The sequence below is a fragment of the Accipiter gentilis genome, chromosome 2 (genome assembly GCF_929443795.1).
Source record: "Accipiter gentilis chromosome 2, bAccGen1.1, whole genome shotgun sequence".
NCBI lineage: Eukaryota > Metazoa > Chordata > Aves > Accipitriformes > Accipitridae > Astur > Astur gentilis.
Window position 1 is genome coordinate 16,572,690 of NC_064881.1, and position 25,921 is coordinate 16,598,610.

General features: G+C 38.8%; 1 protein-coding gene across 5 annotated transcripts; it reads left to right on the forward strand.

Annotated features, from left to right (window-relative positions):
• Window positions 1-416: 416 nt before the first annotated feature.
• MTFR1 (mitochondrial fission regulator 1) lies at window positions 417-25,316 on the forward strand. 5 transcript variants are annotated; one of them, XM_049822732.1, is made up of 8 exons: window positions 417-489; window positions 7,054-7,196; window positions 10,509-10,607; window positions 16,049-16,167; window positions 19,362-19,603; window positions 21,385-21,637; window positions 21,821-21,989; window positions 23,618-25,316. In XM_049822732.1, the coding sequence occupies exons 2-8, from the start codon at window positions 7,131-7,133 to the stop codon at window positions 23,675-23,677; spliced, it is 1,008 nt and encodes a 335-aa protein (XP_049678689.1). In that variant the 5' UTR covers window positions 417-489; window positions 7,054-7,130; the 3' UTR covers window positions 23,678-25,316. The 5 variants fall into 5 exon arrangements, with proteins under 5 accessions (XP_049678689.1, XP_049678706.1, XP_049678680.1 ...); XM_049822749.1 differs by having other exon boundaries at window positions 422-459; XM_049822723.1 differs by lacking the exon at window positions 417-489 and adding an exon at window positions 856-1,115.
• The last annotated feature ends 605 nt before the right edge of the window (window positions 25,317-25,921 follow it).

Sequence of the window (25,921 nt, forward strand, 5' to 3'; positions counted from 1 at the left end):
CCGAGCGCTCCCCACACTGGCACTTCCCGCGCTCCCGAGAAGCCTGTTCTAGGGAGGCACGCCACTGCCGGCTCGGTAATGACCGGATAGGGCCGCTACCGTTCCCCGCTGCCCCAGCTGGAGTCATCGCCGAGGAGTCCCGGAGGCGCGGCCGAGGCCCACCGCCCCGCTCCCACCACCAAAGGTAGGTGTCCCCCCGCCCCGTCTTATTGGAGGCGGCCGGTCACGTGACCCAGCGGCCACGGTGAGCGAGAGGGGCGGGGCGGTTTCACCCGTCTCCTCCGCGCCCAGGGCCTGCCGGGTAAGGTCGCCGCGCCGGCAGGCTGGCGGAGGGCTCCCGAGGTCCCGCCTCCCGCGGGCGCGGCGACTATTGGTCGGGCTGGCGCCGAGGGGGCCGCGGATTGGCTGCCGGGGCGGGGAGGGGGCAGCGGGGGTGGCGAGCCGCGGTGGAAGAAGCGGGTGAGGGAGCGCGACCGCGGCGGACGGCGGGTGAGGCGCGGGTGGCGGCGGCGGCCCCTTCCCCCGGGCGGCCCGTGGGCCTCCCCTTCCTCCTGGGCAGCCCTTCTCGTCGCACCTCATCCCTGCTTGGGAGCGGTGTGCGAGGAGGAGTGCGACCCGGGCCCGGAGGTTGCCGCGCTTAGCACGCCTCTCCCCGTGTGCTGCGGGCCGCTGCCGCCGGGCAGCGCTCGCCGCGCTCCTCCGGCTCAGCCGGGGGCCCTCTCAGAGCGGGAGCCCCGCGGGGCGGGGGCGGGGTGTTGAGGGTCTGCCCTCCCTTCTGTGGGGTCTGCCCTCCCTTCTGTGGGGTCTGCCCTCCGGAGCTCCCCGGTCGGCGCCGAGGGGAGGTGGGGGTGCAGCTGCTCGGCTGGAAGCGGGTGCGGGCCGCTCCGGGCGGCCCCGCTCATGGCCGCCGTCCCCGGGCAGGGCGGCGGGACGGAGCCGCCGCTTCCCGCCGAGGGCCCATCCTGGGCGGGGCAGGTGCCGGGCAGGCAGCGGGCTCGCGGAGGTGCCGTGCTTGTGCCGCCTTGCCAGAGGAGCAGAGCAGCGTGGAAACGGCTCGGGGTGTTGGGGTCGAAGCTGTCGTTTCTGCAGGCAAGCTGACCGAAAGCGAAACCCTCGTACGTTGCTGTGATGGGAGTGACAGGTCACGGGAAATCATGTAGATAAAAGATAACCTGGAGAAGCTGGAGGGCAGTTTTTCAAGGCGGCTTTAAAATACAGAGGTAGCATATAGAGGGAAAAGGAGCCGAGCCTCAAGGGGTCTGGTGCTTAATTTTCCTTTTCTGCAAACTTACGATGCTTACTTTGTATGCCTTTAGTGATGCTGCTGCTGTGCTTACATTCTTCTGCAATTGTCGTAAATAGGTAACTTGCTAGGTGCTGGTTTTTATTTTGTTTAACAAGCTGTCGAATTGCCAAATACTGAGTGTGAGTAAAGTTTGAATGCTGACGTCAACCGTAGGGCATTGATCTCTCTCTGATGGCATCAGCAAGACTTCATGAATATTTATGTTCTGTCCTCAGACAGCCGTAGTCCTCTGTAGCTCTTGTGAAGACAAGACTTACAAAGACTAAATGAAAAGGAAATAATTCTGTCTTCTGATACCCACTGCTTTTTACCCAGGAGATAAAGAGAAAGAAGTTGAGTTTTCTGCACATCAGCTCTAAAACTTGCAGTTAACTGTTGCTGAATCAAAATAAGTTTCTTAACAGTAGTCACTAGCTGAAGTACGATTGCTGTGTGTAGAAACTCAACATTGTTACAAAGGAAAATTTGCGGGGGGGGGGAGGATTGAACATTTTAAATGCTTTTTCAGACAGATACTCCCTTTTGTTAATAAAATCTGCATGCTTTTGTTTCTCAAAGATGTAGCAGAAGGACTGGCATTCGCAGCAACGACTAGGGAGGTCTGTACGTCTGGCAGGAAAGTGTAGGTGTATGGTTATGTCTGTATAGCGTAATACCATATGGTTTAGAGATGTTGAAGGATTTCACTTACCTCTCCATGGTATCATATTGCACCGTGTAGGTAAAATCTCAGCTGAGCAAAGGCTTTTGATTAAACTAGTGTTGAAACACAGATTTTTTTTTTTGTTCTCCATCCTTAGTTGGCAAGATAGTGGTGAGCCATGATGAATATGGTTTTGCACTTTGAGGTATGTGTGATAGGGCTGTACTTTTAAGAAAGCGTTAGCAACTTCTATTGCAAGTATGTATTATTTTCAATTCTTGCTTTACATTTCATGCTGATACTAGCTTAGATAAGCCTATGATTGTCTCTGTAGTATTCACTGACTTTTATCTCTTTCTGTGTGTCTTTCCAAACAGGTCTTTCTGAAAGTAGTGAGGCACTTCATTATTTGTGGCTTCCAAGCCAAAAAATAGACCTCTGTATTTGACTGTGTGTTCTCTGCCAAATACTTGCATTACTTATAACTGGTCTGTATTGATTTGGGAGAGGGTGTAGTCCTTTATCAGAAGATTCTTCCTGCCTGTTTGGCTTGCTGTTGCTCTGGTAGTTTTTTGTGGGCTTTATCTTTCTTTATTATTTCTTTAATATGTTTCCTTATGGATGTAATTTCATGAGATGAGCTTGGATCATGTGTCAGTCTTAAAGACTCTGAAAATATGCGTGCCCTAGTTGCCTGCTAAAATAAGGAGGGGCCTGCTCTTTTTGTGCGTGATTTTTGATGTGGTTGGTATTCCTTTGAAACCATGCTGCTTTGAAAGTTTTGTATTTCTTTATGTTATCCATACCCTTTAAATTTACAGACTAGTCCTTTCGTTTTTCAGATTTCATGCATTTGTTAATTCTTTGTTAAGGCTGATTTGCTGCATCAAGCCCATTAAGTCGTTCTCTTTTATTTTTGTGGGGATCTTACATGAATGAGAGAAACTTCCTTCAGTAAGAAAAATATGAATATTGTATTTCTTTTTAAGAGCGAGAACTCATAATTTGGAAGGGACTTGGACAAATATAACATTGGAAAATACACAGAGAAGAATTTCAAATTGAAAGCAGTGGCATCTGATTTTTTTTTTTCTTTTCATCTTTCATGTGTAGGACTCACTAGAAAGCCTGGCAAAGGGCTCCATTTCATATTTACTGAGTGGTATGCCTTATGTGTGCAGCCTCCAGAGCCTTTATATTTATTTAATGAACATTTTGTAATTTATAAGTGGTATTATCTTTCAGCTTTGTAGGCTGATATTTGATATGACAGTTTTGAATGAAACCTGCAAAAGTGGTTGAGAAAAGCAGGGGCAAAAGAGAGTTCAAGGAGGCTAAAGTGAGAATCCTGGCACTCAGAAATGTAGACCTCCTCATTTCTGAACCAAGGAATTCCTGCATGTTTCCATATCAGAAAGTAAGTTTTTCAGCATTGCTAATTTCTGTGTAAGTAGTTTTATAAATGAAGGACCCATGAAATTCCAACCCCCACGTGCTTTATGCAGTGAAATGTAATTCTTTATGTTGCTACTCTTCTAACCTCTTTTGGTAATCTTGCCTATGATTACTGCTTATCGCTGTAATGGTTTTGCTTAAGCACAGGAGAAGGACATGTTTTATAGCCATATTACTATCACTCAGGGTGTTTTATTGTAGTAATTCGGCTGTGGAAATTTCAGAGGGATTAAACTACTACTATTTTTAGTTTAGGTAGCGTAAAGAAGATAGAGGATAAATAAAACAAGCATCAATATTTTAAAAGAGGTGTTATTCTAGCTTACTAAAAGCAATAAACATACAACTCCTGCTTCTGAAATTGGCATGTGTACAGAGCATGAGAGAAAAATTTGCTAATGGTTTCATTCTTGCTGTTCAGCAGTTTCTTTTGGAATGAACCCTTTCTGTTCTTGGCACATAGGATAATCGTGAAATAACTGAGATTTATGAAGAAAGGTATAGTGCAATAGAGTCTGGAAGAAATGAGTATCAAGTTTGTCTGGGGAAGCTTTTTTTTTTTAGATCTCCTTTTAGATAACAAATTAGCTGGAGGTTGTTAAAACATGGTGGTTTTCCTTAGTGCCAGGAACTAAGGAAACTAATCCAGGAATTGGTTGGTACTCTGCACTCTTACAGATTGACTTTGGTCACTTTCTTCTGCAAAAGCAGAGAACAGTTCATAGGCAAGAGCAAGGAGTTGATGACCTCAGTCTTGGGTACTTTTAAGTATTTAGGCTACAGAAGAAACAATGATTTATAATGTGAACTATAAATAATCATTTTACTGAAGTAGTTGTTTTGTTGAATGAAAGCTCTTTAGTGTTTGGTCATTGAAGTCTTGGAACCTGGAATTATAAAAGGTCACCTAAATGTTTTAGGGCAGGATAAGTATTTTGGACTATTCCTGATGCTTTGTGTCATCATGCTCCTGCTTTTATTCCTGGGTGTTTTGGATCTCATTGAACAAGTTTCTAAAAGTAATTACTAATTTTTCAGAAATTGCTTTGGCTAATTTCTGAGCTGTTCAAGGTGAATTTCATTAGACACTGTTGTCCTGGATGCTTATAACTTTTCAGAGTTGACTATAACCTATTCTAACATCTGCCTCTGTCCTTTCCACCATCTTCAAGTGAAAACACAGATTACACTGACCAGCTGTATCACTCATTGCTTTCTTTCCTGTTATATCGTGGCTGTATCTCTTGTCTCCTGCTTACTCCTAATACGTGTGTAGGATTTTTTTTATGCCTGTAAGCTGGAACCCATTTTGTACCTTAGCCTTTTTTAACTTACTACATCATATTTATACTATTCTGTTATCCTAATATTATGCTACTTTTTTTCTGCATCTGCTTTTGTGCCTTTAATTGGTTGGTTGTCTCATCAGTTTTTGTGTCATTCCTTTATCTCTTTGCCTCTGTTTCTTGAGTTCATGGAAGCTCTCTAGACCTGCTCTGATTTCCTCGGAGGAAGTTCTAACACCCTCTTTTCGCTATCGTCCAAATTGTATCTCTTATTAAAGATGCAGTCCTCCCAGTAGATCAGAAACAAAATAATACCTTTTTTTTTTTTTTTTTTTTTACTTCCTCAAACAAAACATGACTCTGATTGCATCTGGGGATTTTTAAACTAATGACCCGGCTATCTATTGAAAGAGCAATGTATCAGGATACAGTCATCCCTTTATAGTCCTATTGCTTGCCTTTTCCAGCCAGCCCTGTCCTTGCTCAGCAATACAGTCTCTACCTTTTTTTCTCTTATGTTTGAATTGTCCTGACATGGCTTCCATTTTTCTTCTCTTTGATTTCCACACTACGTGTTCAGCAAGTCTGAACTTTGGAATGAGGCAGAGTGCATCACATGTATCACACTTTCAGAACAGGTTTCCCCTTTTAAAGGAGCATTCCTGTCTCTTTTATGTCACTGCATGTCTGCAGTGCCAGATATGATGCCAAATCTAATATGGGGCATGTAGAAAGACTTTTATTCTTCCTATTTTAAAAAACACAGCAGGTGCAATGTGATCAAAGATCCATACAGTCCATACGGTAGCTTGTCTAAGGGAAGAATAACAGATGCCCAAAGGAAGAATAGATCAAGTAGATGGTAATGCTTCCCTAATAGACTTTTCCAGCTTTCCATAAAGAAGTTCATGACTTATTTATTACATACGACTGCAGCTTATATTCATGGCTGTTTGGTAAGTAGCCCATTATTCTCCCCTGTAGTTTTTCTTATAATGATTGCAGTTTCCATTCTAATCTCATGGTGGTTGGTTCACTTTTTTTTTTTTAAATAACTTTTTATCTTACATTTTCATTAGCCCTCTTTTAGCTGATAGATTAGTAGTTTATTACTCGTTTATTCAGAAACAAAAGAAAATCCTGTTAGGAAATGTTTTTTACTTTCTGTGGTGATGAGAAACTAATATCAGTTGTTTTTTGGTTGTTTTGTTTGTTTGGTTTTTTTTTAAGCCTGTCTAAAAAAAGATAACTGAAGAGTTGCACTGTTCCTGCCAAGTTTCCACAAGAAGCACGTTATTACTAAGGAACTGTAAACTGTTGAAAAAAAAAACCCCACATTTGTAATGGAAACAGTGATGGTTTAACTGTAACGCTTGTGGACACTTTCGAACAGCATAGCTTTTCTATCTCTTGACTTTCAAACTTCCCGAGTAGCAGTTCCTTGCTGCTATGTTGTTTTAGTCATCACTCTGTGTGTGTGTGTGTGTGTGTATATATATGTATATTGGCTTCAGCAACACTGTTGTTCATATTACAAATACGTTGCTCAGGGTGGTTCAGCAGAGTGTTGTTTCTAGCCTGATACACAAAACAAATGAAAACCTAAATCTATGGCTTCTTTTTTGGTTTTGGTGGCATACAGTTCTCAGCGGCGTCCAAGTTATGACTGGTGTAGAACACAGTTAAAGAAAAACTACACTATTTTCACTAGAGGAGCAATAAAAACATCTTATTTAAGTGAATAGTAGCACATATAAATAGACGGAATTTGAAATCTGTCCAACTTTATAAATCACTTGAATTTTTTCAGGTCTCGCATCTATGCTATTTCCTGTAATTTTCTTGCATTAGTCATTTTTCCATGTTTCCTTTCTCTCTTCAGTTGTGGGAAAAAGGAGGGAACAACAAAGCTGTCAGGGAATGTAAATGAAGAGAGGTGATCAGCTTCCTGTAGTTTGTTCCTGCATAGAAATGAGTTTTAGATAGGAGTATGGCCCTTTAATCTTAGTGCTAGTCCCCAGCTGCAGGCATTCCATAAGGTTTGGTGCTCACTTAGAGTTGTTGAACACCATCATCCGTCCAAGCTCAAGTGAGCTTCAATCATTTCCCCAGCTTTTTGGTCATTAACTTTGCAACAGCTTTGATTTCTTAAAAATGACACTACTAAAAAAATCTTTGTCACCTGTATTAAGTAAATGCCTTCTGAATGCCTGTGCTTTGCAGTACTAAGAACTGTTGTCACCTAACATGTCTTGTTTTCAGTAACTGTTTCTAAAGCTTGTTTTTTTAGGAATACATGTAGCAGTTTACTTCTGTATATGTTCCACAACTTGCATCTAAAATTCTTACATTTCTCATTTCAGAAGTACTATGGAACCTCTGCAGCCCTGTAGGTTTGGAAGGCTTAAATCCAAGTTTGGAAAGGCTTTTTCCGTTCCAGATGATTTGCTGGCTTAAGCGCTTAATTAGGATGGCTTTTGAACAAGTTGGATTAAACATGGAATCAGTAAGTGTTTCAAACTTGCTTCATGTTTTCAGAAAATCTGGTGTAGAAAGCACTTCATATATTTTAGTTTGTGCTTATCTATTCCAGCAGAACGCTAAGTATACTCAGTACTTGCATGATTCTGTATTGCTGAAAAACTTGGACAATGAAGTATTGAGTACTGTATGTGTTAAAAATACCGTGCAGTTCCTTCGAACTCCAATAACAAACTGTTTTCATTTTAAACACTGCTTTTCATGCTGGACTTCTATGTGTGTTTTGAAGCTGAAGGAAAATTTTCAACTGATTCTTAACAGTAATGTTAATTCTTAAATAATCTTCTTTCTTTGCTCTTACCTTGGAGTTACGAAAAGCCCCATGAAACTGGGATGATAATAATTGTGCTATATTTACCTCTCCTGAAAGTGTTACAGTACATGAGAGCAACGTGGCTGCGTTCTTTACTGGGCAAACAGAGGAATGTGCACGCATAGGTCTCCTCTTGGAGGAAAGTGTGTATTTAGAGTTTTACTTGAATGCTTAGCAGAGAGAGAGAGATCTGCTACACATCAACTGCTTTGTCACTGGAACCTTTAGGAAGCTGGTTTGAGTGCAACTATTGACCTCAATATAGCAATCTCTGTAAGTTGTCAAAATATTTTAATGTTTTAACAACGGGGAAATCCTTAACAGCTATGTGCAGTACTTAGAAGGGTGGTTCTTACTCTGGATTATTGTGGTAGAACCTTTTATCGGTCTTGGGAATCTATGGAGAGCAAAATGTTTATACATGGTAAATTAAAATTAACAATAAGAATCTGTATTTTAGGATTTTATTTGAACTTTGATCTCAGATTTCATGCAACGTAACTTCAAAAATTCAAAGTATGAGAATATGCTGGACTACCATGGGTGTCGCTGTTGTCATTGTCAGCAACACCTTTCACCCTAATTAGGGGGGGCAGAACAAGTTTTTTAATCTGTTTTCCCCCATTCTCTACTTATATCAAGCTTGTGATAATGCAGTTACATTTCCAAATGTCAGCTGTTCTGGACAACAGCAAAATACTGATGCAATAAGAGGGTATGACTCAGAAGTATTTTGCAGACTTGCTCTGCCAGTGCTTCAAGTCAAGAAGTTGTGTGAACTTGGGTAGAGCAGTGCTGAGACTTCTTAGCTCAGCTAAGCAGTGTGATGACTTTATTTGCACACCTTGTGGCACAGCTTGCATGCAGTTTTTTGAAAATGTTGTCCCGGCATATCTTGAATTACCAAAACTTAGTCATTAAAAGTTTTGGTGCACCAAACCGCTGTTGTTGAACAACCCCAAGGGCATTTGGGCACCAGATATTTTTGAGGATCTAGGTGCTAGTCAACATCTTGTCTGTGGTCTGAGCAATTTATAAACAAGTTTTGCCGCTTGTTTAAAATGCACTGCACTTATGTTGGTAAGACAACATCTAGCCTAGGTTCTTTTGCTGTTGTGGAAGTACTTCTGTAATTAATTAAGCCTTCCCTTGAGTAGTATCGTTTTTTCCAATGCAACATCACTTTGAAGCTATCGCCAATAGTTCTGCTTCTAACATCAGAATCTGTTGTGGATGGTGAGGCTGTATTACTGCAGTGCTGTTTGTCAGTGACTTTTTCTTGAAGGCTACTGATCTACCTGCTATTTGCTCAGACATATAGACAGACAGTAGTCACAAATGTGAGGTCTGTCTTTGAGGCATCCAGAAAGCAGAATCAATAGAATATTCTGCATTGAAAACAATGATGTTCAAACTTAGTGGCATATTAAGCAAGACAATGTATGTTTCATAGAATGGAAAAAAATAGGTCTGAGTGGATTAATGGCAAAGTTGCAGCTCTGATGTGAGGATCTAGCATAGCATATGTGCAGCGCACATTTATTTTGTCAAAATTTATACATTCCAGTAAAGCCAGAGGAAAGAAAGATACTTGTTTAGAAATAGGCAAAATGTTTCTGTTAGGTTTCTGAGACAACATAATCTGGGGATAAATACCATGGAGCATACATTTTTCTTTTTAATAGAACCTTCAAAATCTAAGAGTAGTGATCTTTGCTTAGTGTACAAAAAAGTTATTCAGCTGTGTGTTGTGAAACTCCCACAGCTGCACTACACTAATCACATGGGCAGTATTGCCATGCCAGACGAGGGGTGTTTCAATATTAATAGCCTGGATTTTATCTAACATTTCTTTGTTGGGCAACCTTCTAACATGATGTTGAGTTTGCTTGAAGCTATGAGCCTTTAAAAACTAACCTCTGAGTAGTAAATTCATATCTACAGCCATAAATAAACACTGGCCAAGTTTTTTAAATTACCATACGGTGTTCTAATTGTTTACTAACAACGTACTCTGTGTTAAGAGTCTTCCTGTTACTCTTTTTCTTCTTTGCATTGTTTTTGTTGCCTTTCCTCATGCTGAAATCTTTCCTGCTTCTCTCTGGGTTTGGGTTGGGGTTTTTTTGCTTCTGTTCTGGCTCAGTTCGCCTGGGATTTTATTTCATACAACTATGGTAAGTGGTAGAGCAAACATTCCCACCACAATTCAATCCCTGTTGAAATAATGTAGAAGAAATCTGAATTACAGTAGAAACAGTTCTGATGAAGCCATGTGTGTTGAGGTGCTGTGGGCAATTTTCTCTAGGTGAATGGAAGGAGAGAGATATTTTTTTAATTATTATTTTATTTTTTTAGGACAAAGTTTCATTCTTATATATTTATTGTCTTCCTTTTACTTTTCTTTGCTCTTTAATTTCACAGTTACATTTTCATGCTTATGCTAGCTGACAGTTATTTTTATTAAGACACTATTACTGTGTTAGAAGAGCTCTTAATTAAAAAAGAAAAAAGATATTTGGGGAAATGCAGAATTACATGACATTACGGATTTTTCATGATTGAGTGGCTTTTCTTGAAACCCCTTAAAAAGAGATGTCTGACCCAATGCAGATTGTTTATTATCTTGAAAATGGACAAATTATGCTTTTGAAGATACTTCCAACTCTTGAGTCTTTCTGTTATCTGATTTGAATTTAAACTTAATGCAAAGGCTGTCTTGAACTTAAACACCCATAGCTATATTGTAATGACAAAAACAGATTTTGTGCCAGTTTGGGTATAGAATATAAGGATTTCACTGCTAAAAATTTCAGTGTATATGTATTATATTCTATTCTAGCCTGAAAGGAATAACCTTAAATACGTTTAGCACAAGCAGAGTACAGAAATGTGAGGGAAAACTATTCCAATATGGTATAAAAATCAGTTAACCTAACAGCTGGCTTATTTTTCCTTCCCATCTAGGTGCTTTGGTCAAGCAAGCCTTATGGTTCATCTCGAAGTATTGTAAGAAAAATTGGTACTAACCTCTCACTTATACAGTGTCCAAGAGTTCAGTTTCAGGTAGGTGTTCTCAACAGTTTAGAATATGTGTTTCACTACACCAATAAAGGGATTCGCTCTTGCATCAAAAGGTGTTAAGCAAATATGCAGTTCATTTAAATAAATGACTAGAGGGTTTGTAAAAGCAGAATATGGTAAACTGGGCACATAGGAGAATTAGCTTGCTTCAGTTCTTTCCACTTTCAGTTTAGATTTTTTTCAAATGTGGATTCTTCAGCTTCTGCACTGCCTAAAACCTGAATCCATGTTGCTGTAACACACATAATGAAACTTAAACAAATTTTTTTCCTAAGGAAATTTGAATTTCTAAAATGAGACAATACAGTATTAAAAAGTTATTCTTCAAAAAAACCACATTCATAAAAGAGAAAAATGCTTTAAACTTATTTCTATAAATAGTATTTATAAGCTAGGCTTAAGATGCATTTAAAGATGAACAGTGTTACTTAAAAATATTTTGGCAGATAAACAACTTTATCAGAAAGTAAAAAATTAGTAACAAGATAACATGAGTACACTGGGTTTTATTTGTTTTAAATACAAGGCTAGCACTGTATAGGTGAAAGGGGAATATCAATTCTGTGTAGCTTTCTGACTTGTTTGCTTTTAACTTCAACTGTGTATAGTAGGAGGGTAAAGAGTGAGGGTAAAAGCTTAAGGAGGAGAAAACCCTTGCATTTTATAACAAGTCCTTCAGGAACAGATGGAAAAATGGAAGCTGTTACACATAATCTCTTCAACTCTGTGTGTGTTAGGGATAGGGGGTGGGTATAGAATTGGAGAAATTTAGTGTCTGAAACTCAAGCTGAGAGGGGAATGTTTCCTGGGCTGAACAAGGGTGGGGAACATAAAGATGAATGGTGGTAATCGTCATCCACACTAAGACAATGTAATTTCCACACAGCTAAATTTTTCACTGTTTAATTTCTTTAGCCTATACAAAATATATGAACAATATTTGGACTTGAAATTATAGTAGCAAAATCAGATAGTTCAGATTACGACAGAAGCCTTTTTGGTGTCATAGCAAAAACCATGCTAACATTTTGCCTCTCTTAAATAATTACATTGAGAAACTAGGGGGGCAACCATCTCCCACTACTAGTGGCTTTGTGGGGGTGGGGATTTGTGCAGGTGAGGACAAGAAAATGACATGCTGGATTTAAACTTTTGGATATATAATTCGTAGTAGTTATGCCAGCAATAAGGCTCTGCGTGCCTCAGATCTGAAAGGAAGTCCTCCTATAATGTGTCTGATTTTCTGCACTGTAAAGGCCATACAAGGGAAGATGATGCTCATTTGCAAATAGTTAGCCAAATACTGCCTTCTCTTAATACGGTACATAAAAGAATTCTGGTTTATGTTCTTGCTAAGAGCTGTAAGATACATCTGGGGAATCTGTTCCTGAATATTTTTAGTGTTAAAATAAAAATACGTATATGTCTTCTTCTGAATTTTGTGTTAGAATAAATAAAATATTTGCCTTTTTTCCTCTTAGACAGTCAGCTTTGCATAGATTTTGTGCACAGTAATTATAAACATTCATCTTCTATTAGATGAAAGGAAAGGATCCTAAAAACAGAAGTACAATTGTCAGAGTTGGTTGAATTAAAAATACGAATTTCAAAATTTGAGCCTTGAAAGACATTAAAATTTATATGGTTTATGCAGGCTTTAAACTATTTTAATATATAAACTGCTGAACATGTAAAAGTGTGATGCTAACATCTGTTTTTTATGTCTTTATCTCAGCATTAAGATTCTATAGTGAAGTTCAATACTGGTCTCGATTGTTTTTATGCTGTTGCAAGTGACGCTTTCCTATAGCTGTCTCTTCCTCTTTCTTTCTTGCCAGCTTTAGCTATATTATGAAAGGACCATGCACTGAACCTTGCTGTAAGTCACTTTATTTAAAAACCAAAGCAAACCTTACTTGCCTCATCTGAGGGTGCATGTATATCATCAGTGTTTCTAACTTCATCTAAGAGCAACAAACTTTCCACAGGTCTCCATTTTCCTTAAGATAAATGGATAAGAGATACAGAAAGAATATCTCTGTCATGTTCATTCTTTCTTCTCTTCTAGCATGCTTTTGTTCAGGTAGTCTGAAAAAAAAGAGTAGTAGCCTAACATTTTGATTTTTGAGGTCTACTGACTGTTGTAGTATCTGTATGGATCTTGCCATAGTGAACATTTAAATTAATTGCTAAATGCTGCTTATGTATTCAGTAAGCGGTGGCAGAGCTTACCTTATATACTCTATATGGCATGAACAAATGAAAATGGTTCATATAGTTCTTTTGTATGGCATATTTTTTAGGTTTATCTGTAGTCTTTAGGAGAAAATAAAGTTAAACTTATCAATATTGCCTAGGTAGATTCAACCAAACCTACAATACTGTTTCTCAAGATAGTATCCTTCAGCTACGCCATCTCTGTTCTAGTCCCATGCTTCTCCTGTTTGTCTGATGGAAACCTGATAACTCAATAGAAGTCTCCTAAGGAATCAGTGTGCATGTAGCAAACATCAAAATTTACTGGACTAATTTGAAAAATCATAGCAAGTTTGTCTTACTTGAAGAAGTATTTCCAAATGTTTAATCTCTAACTGTATTAGTAATTTGAAATTAGAGTTTTTATTCTGTCCTTAAATGTACAAAAATACTTGTGCTTTCAGCTTCTGGAGCAAACAGAAAGTAGGGAACCTGCTTTGACAGGTTTTGCAGCAGTGTTCCCATAGTGTAGTGGTTATCGTGTTCGCCTAACATGTGAAACATCCCTGGTTCGAAACTGAGTGGGAACACAGGCAAGGCTGACTCTTTGGGAGTTGGACCCAATGATCCTTTATGGGTCCCTTCGAACTCAAGATACTCTATGATTCTATGACATCAGCCAAAACAATACAGCGTGTGTTTAGTCTTTTCTTCAGAAATTAATAGAGTAATAGGTCCGAAACCCATAGGTGTGCCCTGTGTGTGTACAGCGTACATACATGCTAAAATAGGCAAAAAAGCCTGTGAAGAAGCGGGGGAAGTAGCTATATAGTTTCCAGAGAAAGAAAAGCAGGCTACTTTCAGTTTCATTCAGTTCCTGCCATCCAGTAGAATTGGATTTCAGCTCTCTGTTCTCCATTTCAGGTGCTGGCAGAGCATTTGTCCAAGTTTTCTTCAGCTGAGATTAGCTGGAGGAATAGGGTAGTCACAGAGTTGTTTAAGCATCGTTCTACAGACAGGCAAAGGTTTTAAGAGATGGGTGTTGGCTTTTAACCTTTAAATTAAAATAAAAATCTTGCATTAACTTGAAATTTGAAATCCATTGCTGTGGAAGGCCTTGTTGTTTTTAGGGGTAGGGAAAAGAAACATCTGTATATGGGGTAACAAGCAGATTCTGTTTACATATAAATACAAATAAAAAAGAAAGAAGAAACTTGCATCACAATATAACAGAAGGCTTGCTACTAAATGTTGGATTAGAAGTTATTTATCTCACAATGCAGGAAACCTGGCAGTGGTAAATGCATTCCTTACTGTTGATTTATAAAATTATTTTTGATGCAAGTATGTGTAGTGCCTTTATTTAAATGTGGCCTCAGTCTCTTCACGGTAATAGTTCCTCATGTGGCCATTACCATCAGGAAAATCTGTATCACCTGCAAGAAGTGGCTACGGTATTATGGATTTTTTAAATTGCCATTAACATCAATACAGATGCTGTGGTCATGAAAATTTCTTTTTATTTTAAAAAAGTAAAAAGCCAAGGAAACCTCAAACAATGAAAATCCTAACATGCAATATAGTATTCTCTAGACTGTTTTAAAGAGAGGCAGACTGTGATGGTATTAGGCACAACTGTTAATGTGATAAACATATTACCATCTGTGCTGATGCTACCTGGAAAAAACCCTGTTGTTTCCAAATGATCTGATGGTGCCAATACACACTCCTGGGAGCTGTGATAAAGGCTCACATACAAGTTGTGAGAGTGTGAGGTGAAGATGACTAATCTCGATTTCCAAAGCTGTTTGTAACAACTCCTGGGGAAAAAAGAACCCGAAACCCACAACTTCTATCTTCCTGGGACTTCTGTATCAAAGGCTATAACTAAAATATCTGTGGATGTTCTTCAGAAATGGTTTCACCTCATCCAGACTGCAGTCCTACTGTGATAGGTCTGTTACAAATTCAGGTTATTGCTAATGTTTCATAGTTTTTGCTACATAATAGTTTCCTCTTACAGAGATGAGTTGCCTTGAAAATTGACTTAAGTGCTAACAGGCTGGATCCAAGCTGTCTTCACAGACTGTTACAGACTACCACCATCTTTGTCAGTATTACTAGTGTCTTGGCCACAACCAGCAGCAGGCAGCACTTAAACAGCTGCAATGAGTCATGTGCAAATTTGGCCTGTGGATTGTATGTAATACAAGCAAAAGAGGTGGCATAGTTGCATTGGAGATAAGTAACTCAAGGTAACAGACTGAGCAGAAATTACTGAAAAATGTTTCAGTAGCTTTTATCTGCTAAGATACTGAGCCCAGGCTGCTCAGTAGTCCAGTGACTGAGTACACATGCCCTTGTCTAACCCAGGGAAGCAACCAGTATTTCCAAGTAGATTTGAAACCATTTGGTATAGTTGTGGCTATGGGGCATGTATTGATGGTCCAAACAATTTTTCAGATCTCCATTCAGGTCACTTAACTGTAAATCTAAGAAAGGTTCCAGTCTCTAGCCTTGCTCATCTTTGGCTTCAAACAGCTATAAAGCTAATGGCAGAACCATGCTGGAAAATGGTCAATTTGTTTGGCATGCTGTAAATAAGATTGTTAGCAAATAGTGTATTCTGATATGATTGCACCCTACCTCTCACTCAAAGTCTTTGTGATTACTGAGCTAGTAGAAATGTTTTTTTGCTTCCCACGCCTCATGGTGTAATGTACACACCTTTACAGAAATTCTGGAAGTTGGGAGGGGAAGGGAAACATACTTCAATGAAATTTCACTTTCAAAATAATACTAAATCAGAGCAAAAGGCTTTAGAAGTACTGGTAGCCTTAATGTCTTTTTTAACTACTGGTCATGAATATAATTTTAAAACATATTATTTGAGTTAGTATAGCAAACTACTTGAGAATGTTTGTTTGTCTTTAAGGTAACAAATTGCATTGGATTTGTAGTGTTAAGTAGTGTCATGTGATAGTATGTGTAGTTAGCAGTGAACCTCAGTAAAGTGTTCAGCAGACTAGATTGAATAGTTTGAAGTCAGTGAAATGGTTCTGGGCTAAGCCCAGGACAGAAATAAGTGTGCTAAGTCTACAGATGTGTTTCATGCACGTATGTGTTAATAGTTACATGTAGCCTCACTAAAAGCATTGGGTAAAATAACTGTGACTTGGGCTGGGAATAGTGACTCTAAAACCTTCAATCTTGTCTTTAAAATTTAGCTTACTTCTCATGCCACAGAAGGAAACCATCCTAATCAACTTAGAGAAGATGCAGTGGCGTCCTTTGCAGACGTGGGATGGGTTGCTCAAGAAGAAGGTGAAGTCTCTACAAGGCTCAGGTATGCTCTGCAAATCTTCTCTTTGAACTTCTGAACCGAGAGGAAGAAACCTAGTTTCTCTCCAGTGAGAATCTACTGTGTGTTGCAATTAATGGAGAGCACTTGAATGCTGGGAGAAGAGAGAAGGAAGAGTGATAGAAAAGGTAGGGTCTGGAAAAGAAGTAGTAGAGGTTAGACTACCAGGATTATGCATGAAAGATTGGTTTGAGAAGATATAGTGGATTGACTTTACACAAGGAAGACTGGTTTTTGTCTACTTATTTATTGCAAAGAATTGCATGTGACAGCTTCAAGCAACCTTGTCCCCGCAAAAATGTGTGCTGTGGTATGGTACAATTGCTAACGCTGATTCTCCATTTCTCCTGAGATTTTCATTAATGTGGGCTGGTGTGCAGTACAGCTTCCTCATTAGTAAAATGGTCATCCTGACAATCCAATACTTGACACGTTTTTCACCTTTCTGGTTAAGGTTCTGCAGTCTGCTAAAGACAATGAAAAAATTATTATTTATATTTTATCTTTAATCTTTGTAACGAAAACTGGCAGGGAAGCATGTGAGTACCTGTGTCCAGAATGATGGGATAGGTACTGTTGGGTTGGACCAGGAGTACTACATAGCACTGTAACTGCATGAAACAGGTTGGCTGAAGTGATAAAAGTTCTGTATTCCAGCCTACCCAAATTGCCGCTCAGACTAGCTAGAAACAAAGGTGCAGTTCTGTAGCACAGAGGAAGTTTTTCTTCTAAACAAACTAACCTTCCAGAGACAGGCACAGATTGTTGGCTTCAGAGATTACTGGAGGATACTGTTCTTAATTTGAAAGCATGAAATAGGTTAGTAATGACCTAGATGCCCTCCAACATGACTTGCCACAGTGAAGCTTTGCATAACAAACATTCTGGCACTGCTACATTAATTTCACAGACTCGGAGGGGAGTCACAGAAATCAATGCTGGTTTGGGAAACACTATTTGTAAAGTCTCTTTGATGCAAAGGAAGTTAACTGGCCGATACTACTTTTGTTTGCACAGAAACATTTTGTTTAAGGATTGAACTGTAAAGCTATTATGTTTAATGGAGACAACAGGGAGAATAGCTCTTTGGTGCTTCAAAGAACCTATTACAAAAGATGTAGGACTTGCATATTTGCTGAGATGTCTGCATGTGAAGGGGGTAAGGGGGACAGATGGATGTGGGATGGGACTAAAATAATCCTGCAGATATATAGTGACCTTAAGGCAAACAGCTTATAATGAAGCATGGTAAGTGAATTAGCAAATACGAGTATTTCAATGTGCACCGTTTATTATGTCTGTACACAGTATTATGTAGCGGAGCTTGTATGCATTAGGTGTTTTCCAGGCGTTTGAAATTCTCTGTTTTGACAAGATCACATAGGTGTTACTGTTAAATATATATTCACTGTATAATTCAGTAAACAGTCTTGCAGATATAGTTTTTTTCTGTGAATGCAGTTTTATAGAGGAAGCAACTAAATGACAAATCATTTTTCCCCTACCCCTAGTCAAAGCAGTAGTGACAATTCATGCATAATGTTTTTCCACAGTGTTAGATTCCAATCAAGACATTTCCTTAAAACACCATTACTGCTCTGAGCAGAAAATACCCTTTGTTGTTTAGCTATTCTGCTTTAAAGAGTTTCTAGAAGGCAGGTTTTAAAGAGTAAAGTGACCACTGGCTCCTTCCACCTTACTTATTTAGGGAGAGCAGGGGAGATGGCTGCTATAGGAAGCATCTTGTTCTCTTCTCGGCTTTAGTTGCTCTCTATTCCAATCTAGTTAACACCACCTAAATTTTAACATCCTTGATAATACTCAATTCTGCTTGATCAAATTTCTGCAAATTGTACTGATGTTTTCTGTCAGCCTTGTGGAAGACTCAAATGTGTATGTAATCACAGATTGAAGTGGTCAGAGCACAGGGCTTGTTCTAGCCTTAAATCTTGGCGCTCGCTTAAATCCAGCACAACTGCAGATCTAACGTGATGTGCACTCAGAGTACCTTAACCCATGCATCCAGGGTGGTGGGGCTCTTAAGCTGTATTAGTCTGGAGCCATTCTACACATTTTGAAAAGTCCTATCGCTAGCCACTGTTTTTACTCTCATGTTTGAATAAATAATGGCATCCAGACCTGCCTGAGAACTTTTGGGACTGAAGTTAAAGAGGACTGAGGAGTTAAGTATGTGGGCATATTTTGCAGTTATAATGTTTACAATAATCTGTTGTCATTAATCCTTATCAATTCTACTTACAGAATCATAGAATAGTTTGGGTTGAAAGGGACTGTTAAAGGTCATCTAGTTCAACCCCCCTGCAGTGAGCAGGGGCATCTTCAACTAGATCGGGCGGTCAGATACTTGAGATAAACTGTTTAAAAATGTTGCTGCCTTCAATGAATATAACCTTTTTTAAGTGCTTATTTGACTGCAGATGCTCAGTAATGCCTCAGTATTTAACACAGCCTGAGCTCTGGTGAGTAATAAAGGAAGGCAACAGAGTTGCATTTTCTTGCTCTTACGGGAAAAAGGAAGGAAGCACATGGATTCTGCAGTTTTAAAATCTGTATGAAGTTTTTTGCTCTGTAGTTTAACTTATTGTGTTAGAAACTAGATAAAAGACCTTTTCCCATTTACTGATAAGCAGCCTCTGCATCACTGAGCTGTTCCACATACTCCATACTCCCAACACTGCTAAAATGGAGGACTGTCCCTTCAGAAGTCCAAAAAGTACAAAAATATGCTGTGGAACTAAAACTCTTCTTTCTTCTTCAAAGGAATCAACTACACGTGACTATTTGCAGCCCATGGGGGGAAAAATGGTAGCATTTGGGTAAAAAAAAAGTTTTAATTCCAACAAAAAATACAATAGGTATGAGGCAGAGAAGTAGATTTGGGGGTCGGGGGGATGTTTTGCCTTTTTTCTCCTGAAATCAAGGATTCCACAAAAAGCTAGCTAGGGGAAGAGAAGAAATACAGATAGTGATGCAAACAGAAAGGATGTGAAGCTCTGATTTATTTTAAGCTATATAATGTCTGGGTGGAAGTGATTTGTGTAAAGACAATTTTGAAGTCAGGCCTTCAACTTGTATTCCTTATTTGTATGTAATGTTGCTTTAGTTTTTATCTATTGCAAAGCCTTTAAAAAAGGAATCTTGTGATATTTTTGTTACAGGTCAGAAATTTGGTCAAAAACAGCCCAGCCTCTTTCAGGTGAACTACATCATTCTGGAAAGTCCCCATGCAGACACATATCCTTACAAAACCCATTGGAAGAAGAATCAGTGTCCAGGAGCACAGTGTCCACAAATGAGGAAGCTCTGCAGAAGATCAGTGCTCTAGAAAATGAACTAGCCACTTTAAGAGCACAAATAGCCAAAATTGTAATCTTGCAAGAACAACAGCACCTGACAGCAGGTATTAAACTTGCTGTACTGTTAGCAAAAACTAGTTAATGAATTTGTCCCTTTTATAATCAATAATTTGCTAATTCGTTTTGGTGAGATACTGCACGTGGAACACTTCTCCATATTGTTTTGGTTAGGTTGGTAGACAGATGTAGCATACTAACCAAGGGATACAGAATAGGCCTTGAAGACAAGAGATCTGCCAGATTTTCTGTGTTTTCTAGTATTCCGAGAGTCTTCATGTTTGTGTGAAAGTCTGCCAGAATTCTGAATCTGTGGATGAGTAAAGAAGTATTAAACAGCTTTCAGAGCAAATCTCATGATAAACACGATGGCTTAAACCAAACTAGAAGAATGTAATTTAATTAACACCTAAGTCTTCCCATCCAGTAATGAAATAGGCTCTCTGATACCATAAGGTAATCATACAAGATGTTAGGTACACCTTTGGAATATGTAATATACATCTCAAGTTTCTGAAATAATTAACAGGAAAGGAGATTAATTGTTTTCTGGGATCAGACACATTGTCCAGATGGAACCAAAAGTAGTGCACTGTTTCTGGTAGTGAACAGAATAATTCTTATTTTTCCTGAGTTTCTTTCTCCTCTTTCCCTTACCTCTGACTGCCTTCCAGTTCTAAGTCTACCATCTCCAAAGATTAGGGGGAGATGGCCCTTGTTGACTGCAGCTGACAGCCATTTGGTTTTCACCCTTTTCTAAGGTCACTTAGCAAGTACAGTATTGCCTATGTTTATGTATAAAATCATATTCTGCTTCTTCAGATGCTCTTTAGTTTTTGTCTGTGAACTGACAGCAGTTACTTTATTTTTCCTTAACTGTTCATATTCAAAACTATGAAATAGTTTTAAGGATCATGTGGTTTCACTCTGGAATTGTACTTATTATGCAGTTTTGTGAAATAACTAATAACTTATTTTTCATCATTTTCCCTTTACCTCTATTTATTAGGAAAATTAAATTTTTATTTTATTTTATCATCTCTACCTCCCTCTTCTGGTAGAATATGGTAATGACACCGCGTGTATGCCTACATGTACACAGAATAAGACTCCTCTGTATTATCTATATATGTATCTTTACACACTTTATACTCCAAGCCTCAAAACTCTGGTTTGATCTGGTTTTGCCAATTCCTTTAAAGATGCATTTGAGCAGAGGTTTCTTCATTTATTTGTCAAGTTATTACTGATACTATAACATCAATTTTTACCTGAAGAGTACAGCGAACTTGATTTTAAGATTACTGTGAGAATCTCTATCTGATTAACTGGCCTAAAAATCCTTAACCTCAGAGGGCTGGAATAAGCTTCAGTTTAAGCACTATTTAAGCTCTGAAATTTACATTTAAACATCTTGTAATTTCTTATTTGTGATGGTAAGTAGGAAGAAACACTGCTCATATGGCAGACTTTATGTGACTTCCAGCTCAGTACCTGCCTCTTGGAAGAAAGTGAAATACTGGTAATGTTAGGAGCAGAACATAACTAAAAGACATCGTGATGTCCATCCCATTGCAGTAAAAACGAATGTACATAGAACTTGAACTAGAAATTCAAAGAAAGCTTCTTACTCTTGGAGAAGGATTTTTATGTGGCTTTTCAGTTGAGTCGCCTTAGGTGGTTCAGGAATGAATAAATTACGTGATAATCTAAAGGTGGCAGAGGGGAGGCAATTGAAGTTATTACAGTTGTATTCTTACCTGAGCATCTGAGAGATATAAGGGGGATTTACAAGTAAACTGATGTGTAATGCATGTTTTATTTGTAGTTGGGTCAAGTCCAGCTGCTTCAGCTGCTATTCCTGTTGCACCTCCACCACCGCCGCCACCTCCTCCACCACCACTCCCTCCCCCAGGTCTACAACAGAGTATGTCTGCAATTGAACTCATTAAAGAAAGGAAAAACAAAAAAATGAACTCTGGACAGAATCTGACAGAAAACGGGCCAAAGAAGTCTGAAATACCAAACATGCTAGAAATCCTCAAAGACATGAACAGCGTGAAACTACGCTCAGTGAAAAGGTAGTAAATATAAATAAATATCAGTGTATTAACATTTGCATTAATGATTTGGTTTTATGACTCGGAACTATTTCAAGGTGAGAGAGATGCTGATGTAACATTTGACAAACAGAACACAAAAGCATTGACAACATCTAAAGCTTTGTTTTGGACTACGTTAATGCTTCTCATTTTCTTTTCTAGATCATCAGAAGGTACAAAATCTAAAGTGGCTGACCCTACAGATCCTGCAGCATTAATAGCAGAAGCACTCAAAAAGAAATTTGCGTATCGATACCAAAATGATAGCCAAAGTGAAACAGACAAAGTTATTCCAAAGACTGAAATAAAGACAAAGACTGAGGTAGTGCTGGTGAGTATTGTGATTCTGAACACATGCTTGGACTAAATTGTAGTTGTTGTGAAAGCCAACGTATGTCCTTCTGCCAACATATGCAAATACCTTTGAGTTAGCATCCCTGTTCACAAAACCCAATGAAGTACTGCTGATATGCCAGGAGTTGTGGCAAATCGTATGTTTTTAGTATCAGGTCTTAATATTGTGTGTACTCTTTTGGCCCTAGGACTAAAAAGCCCTGTTACAGCATAAAAAAAGAAAACAAAAAATATGTTCTGTTGCCACAAGCATGTGATAGTCTGGAAACTTGATTCCTAAGGGCTCATACCAGAATCAAATCTGAACTGAGTTTGCCTGTTATTACCAATCTTAACCATTTGGATAGCATAAGTGAAATTTTGAAACAAGGTCCTGAAAGATGTTAGCCATTCCTAGGAATGCAGAAAGCAAATTGTTCAGAATGCCTGTGGGATCTTGGTATAGACAGTTTCTTCTAATAATTGGAAATGCTGAGCAAATAAAAGCAGTTTCTTTAAAGCATGAGAATGCTAAAATGAAATTATATTTAAAATCCACATCATGGTGCAAGTTAATGGCTTCTAGTTTATTTCAGATTGATTTGAAATTGAAGTAAGGGGTTTTTAAAGTGGTGAATGTTCAAGATGCAAGTTCCTAGCAATACACACTTACTTAAAAAACAGGCTAGTATAGATCGGTTTTGTTAATAAGCAATCCTTGAAGCCTTGTGCTATAGAACTGGAGAGGAAGAGTAAAGAGTTATTTTTTCCTCTGCACATAAAACTCTAAAAGCTGGCTGCACTCTGAATTAAGTTCTGAGGAAAATAAGATTCCCAAGCCACAAATCTCAGGACTTCTGAGTACTTCAGCTTATTAATGTTGACTTACTTGCCTTCTGGTTTAGGCCTTTAAGGTATATTCCTGTAATGTTCAGGCTGTTCTTCATAACCGAAAGGCTAGATATTCCCCAAGAATCAATCACTTTTTTCCCAGCATCTCTGGGGCTTTAAGGAAAAGAACATGAGCTGGCAATATTTTATTCACACATGAGTTTTTCATGACTCCCCAATTTTGAAATTTACAATCCATCATTTGAGATTAAGGATCAAGTCCTCAAAAACCAAGAAAATTGCAGGGTTTAATTTGTTAAGTGATAGAATGTTGATCCATAATGTGCTAATAAACATCTGTCATCGGTTCCTTATCAGTATGTGACTTCTTTGCAAGATCAGTCCTCGTATGATACAGTTTTTAAAAGGACTTGCACAAAAATGCAGGATAGAGTAAGAACAGAAATACTGTTAAACTGCCACTAGAGTTATTGGTTGTCAACTTCTAAAGATAGCTGCATCTATCTTCTTTTGCTGTGGCAGTGACCTATCTCTAGTCAGACCTGCTCCAGCAGATGGTTAGCTGCCTCATCTAAGCGATTTCAGCTGATTGCTGACACAAGTTTCCCTTTACTTTGTGGCTGTGAAGGGGGTGAAATCCACATGCAGAGAAGCAGGTTGATAAAGGAAATTATTTCTGCCCAAGTTCTAATCTCACTTACAACTTTTATGGATAATAGTTCAACTAGGTTTCTGCTGAAAGCAATCTGAATGTGTTTCTTGTTTCCTTCTCAGTTTGGACCGCACATGCTGAAGTCTACAGGAAAAATGAAGACTTTAATTGAAAAATCCTAATGTATTAAGATTACTACGTGCAAGACTTCAGCTGTTTTGTCTGAAATCTTTTATGTTGCAAATAGCACTAGTACAGAGTGGTCTCTTACAACACAGGAAAAACTTAATGTGAAATGTAGAATTAAGGCACTAAACATGTTTGTAAGTGATTTATCAAGGGGAATAAATTTGACCATTATACTCAGGTATTAATTTTGTATTAAAACCTGGCTTTCTACTAAGACTTACATGGTGGTTTTAGTTTATTAACACTAAGTTATATATACAACATTCTTTGTGCATAACTGACCACCTTAAAAATTTGTGTACATGTTAATAATGATAGTGATAGACCCTTAAGATAATAAGTCATTTGAGCTCTAACTATAACTTGCACTACAATGTTTAGTTTGATACTGATTTTCTCATGTTGAAGTCCTTCTTTTAAACTTAATTTTAGCAAACTTTTAGCCCAAACAAAACCTGAGTGCATTCTGCTTCCTACTGACAGAAAATGAAAACTTAAATCTACTGCAGAGGTCACCTGGTTTGAGACATTTTAAGTAGTGGCACATTTTTGTGCGGAGTTTTTTTGTTTATTCGTTTCAAATGAGCTTGCAAGGGTAAGAGAGCAAAACCTACTTCTATCATCCTGTGGCCAACAAGTGAGTGAGTGCGTGACAAGTGAGTAAATCGTGCTGTGGGGGCCTCTGTGGATAGGTAGTCCAGCGAAATTGAAATAACCAGTAGATAGCAGCAGAGTAAAATGATTAATGTCAGAGTATGTGTTAACTAGCATAGAAGTGGTGTAGATAAGAAAAAAGGTACAAGTACTGTGGGGTGCAAGTTGCCAAAAGTATGTTGCTCATCTCAGCTGTGCTAAGAGATGCTCATGGACACCTTTTTATCCCCAGCTGTGTTGGGTCCCTGGATAGGTTTCCAGCAGTTGGGGACTGCACAAGCCCTCATGATCCTATTTGCAGGGAAGAGATAGTATAAGCTGTTGCACATAACCTGTTTTCCAGGGGAAGCTCTTTTGGGGTCATCCCATAGCAGGTATTTGCTGCTAGACCTGTACAGAGCTAGCTCATTAACCAACCACCTGAGCTCATGGCTCTAGCCGCAGGTGTAGAAAGAGCTCCAGCTAAAAATAAAATTCAGGTTGAAAAAAGCTGTTTAGGAACCAGAGAGCTACAACTTAGCTGCACACTTAAATGAAGCCAAGGTTTGCTCTGACAAAGAAAAAGCTGAGTCGGGGTATTTCAGAGTTCTAAGTCAATCTGGCTACTGGAAAAAGTACAGGTGCCTTTTGGATCTTCTGTTTTCTAGGAAAAGAAAAAAGCAGCACTTCTTAAATACAGACAGCTGAATGGCTCTGATGAGGTTCCTGAAGATGACTGAAGCTTTGCTGCTTATAACTGCACAGTGTACATTCCAATCAAGGAGGATGTTTTCTGGTGTGAAACTTGAAATGGTGTTAATATGTACACAATGTAACTTCCTTCTAAAACACTCTGCCATCAGCCTTATAGATAGGCCATTAAATCTTTGTGTTCTTTGAAATGCCTTTAAAACACCTTTTTGAAAGTTAATTTTGGTTTCAAGTTTTGTATTTAATGCTCTACTGCCACTATATAAAATTAAAAGCAGTTAAAGTAAACATTGCCTATGTGATTTGTGGTACTCTACAAATAATAGCAGCCAGATAGCACCCACAATAAAGTATAGTTTACATTCTGTTATAGTGACTATAAATCAATGTAGTGACAACTTACATGCTTCTCCTTCCAGACTGGACTACTTACCTTGCTGTGCAGCAGGAATAACATTAGAATTAGTTGTAGAACAGCACAGTACTGTTAATTCAGTTACATTCAGATAAAAAAAAAAAATTATCAGGAACCAGTGAGAAGTTTATGCCTCACCGCAAAACAAAACAGGAAGGTACTCATTCAATGGTCTCTCCATCCCCTGGTACACTGGATTCCCCGAGAGTCCCTTGGTGTGGCACAACCATCCCCATCCCAAAAGGCCACAGCTTCACAACAGCTGTCCCAGAAAACCTCTGCTGAAGTTATCTTCTTTCAGAGACAAAACCTCTGTTGAACATGTTTCTACTTACATTATTGTCAATGTTAAAGTTCAAATGAAGTAACTCAGTCCAATAAAATCACTAACTTGGAAAACTTAGGATAGCACTTGACCTATTAAACTAGGCTAAAACATGAGAAAAACCCACACCAAACATTGTCCGTTTGAACTGCT

What these genes read in the sequence shown, in the direction of transcription:
- MTFR1 (XM_049822732.1), top strand. Translation starts at nt 7,131, where the DNA reads ATGATTTGCTGGCTTAAGCGCTTAATTAGGATGGCTTTTGAACAAGTT. An exon ending in ACAACAGCACCTGACAGCAG is followed by an intron (nt 19,604 to 21,384) that starts GTATTAAACTTG and finishes TTTTATTTGTAG; the next exon opens with TTGGGTCAAGTCCAGCTGCT. An exon ending in AAACTACGCTCAGTGAAAAG is followed by an intron (nt 21,638 to 21,820) that starts GTAGTAAATATA and finishes TTTCTTTTCTAG; the next exon opens with ATCATCAGAAGGTACAAAAT.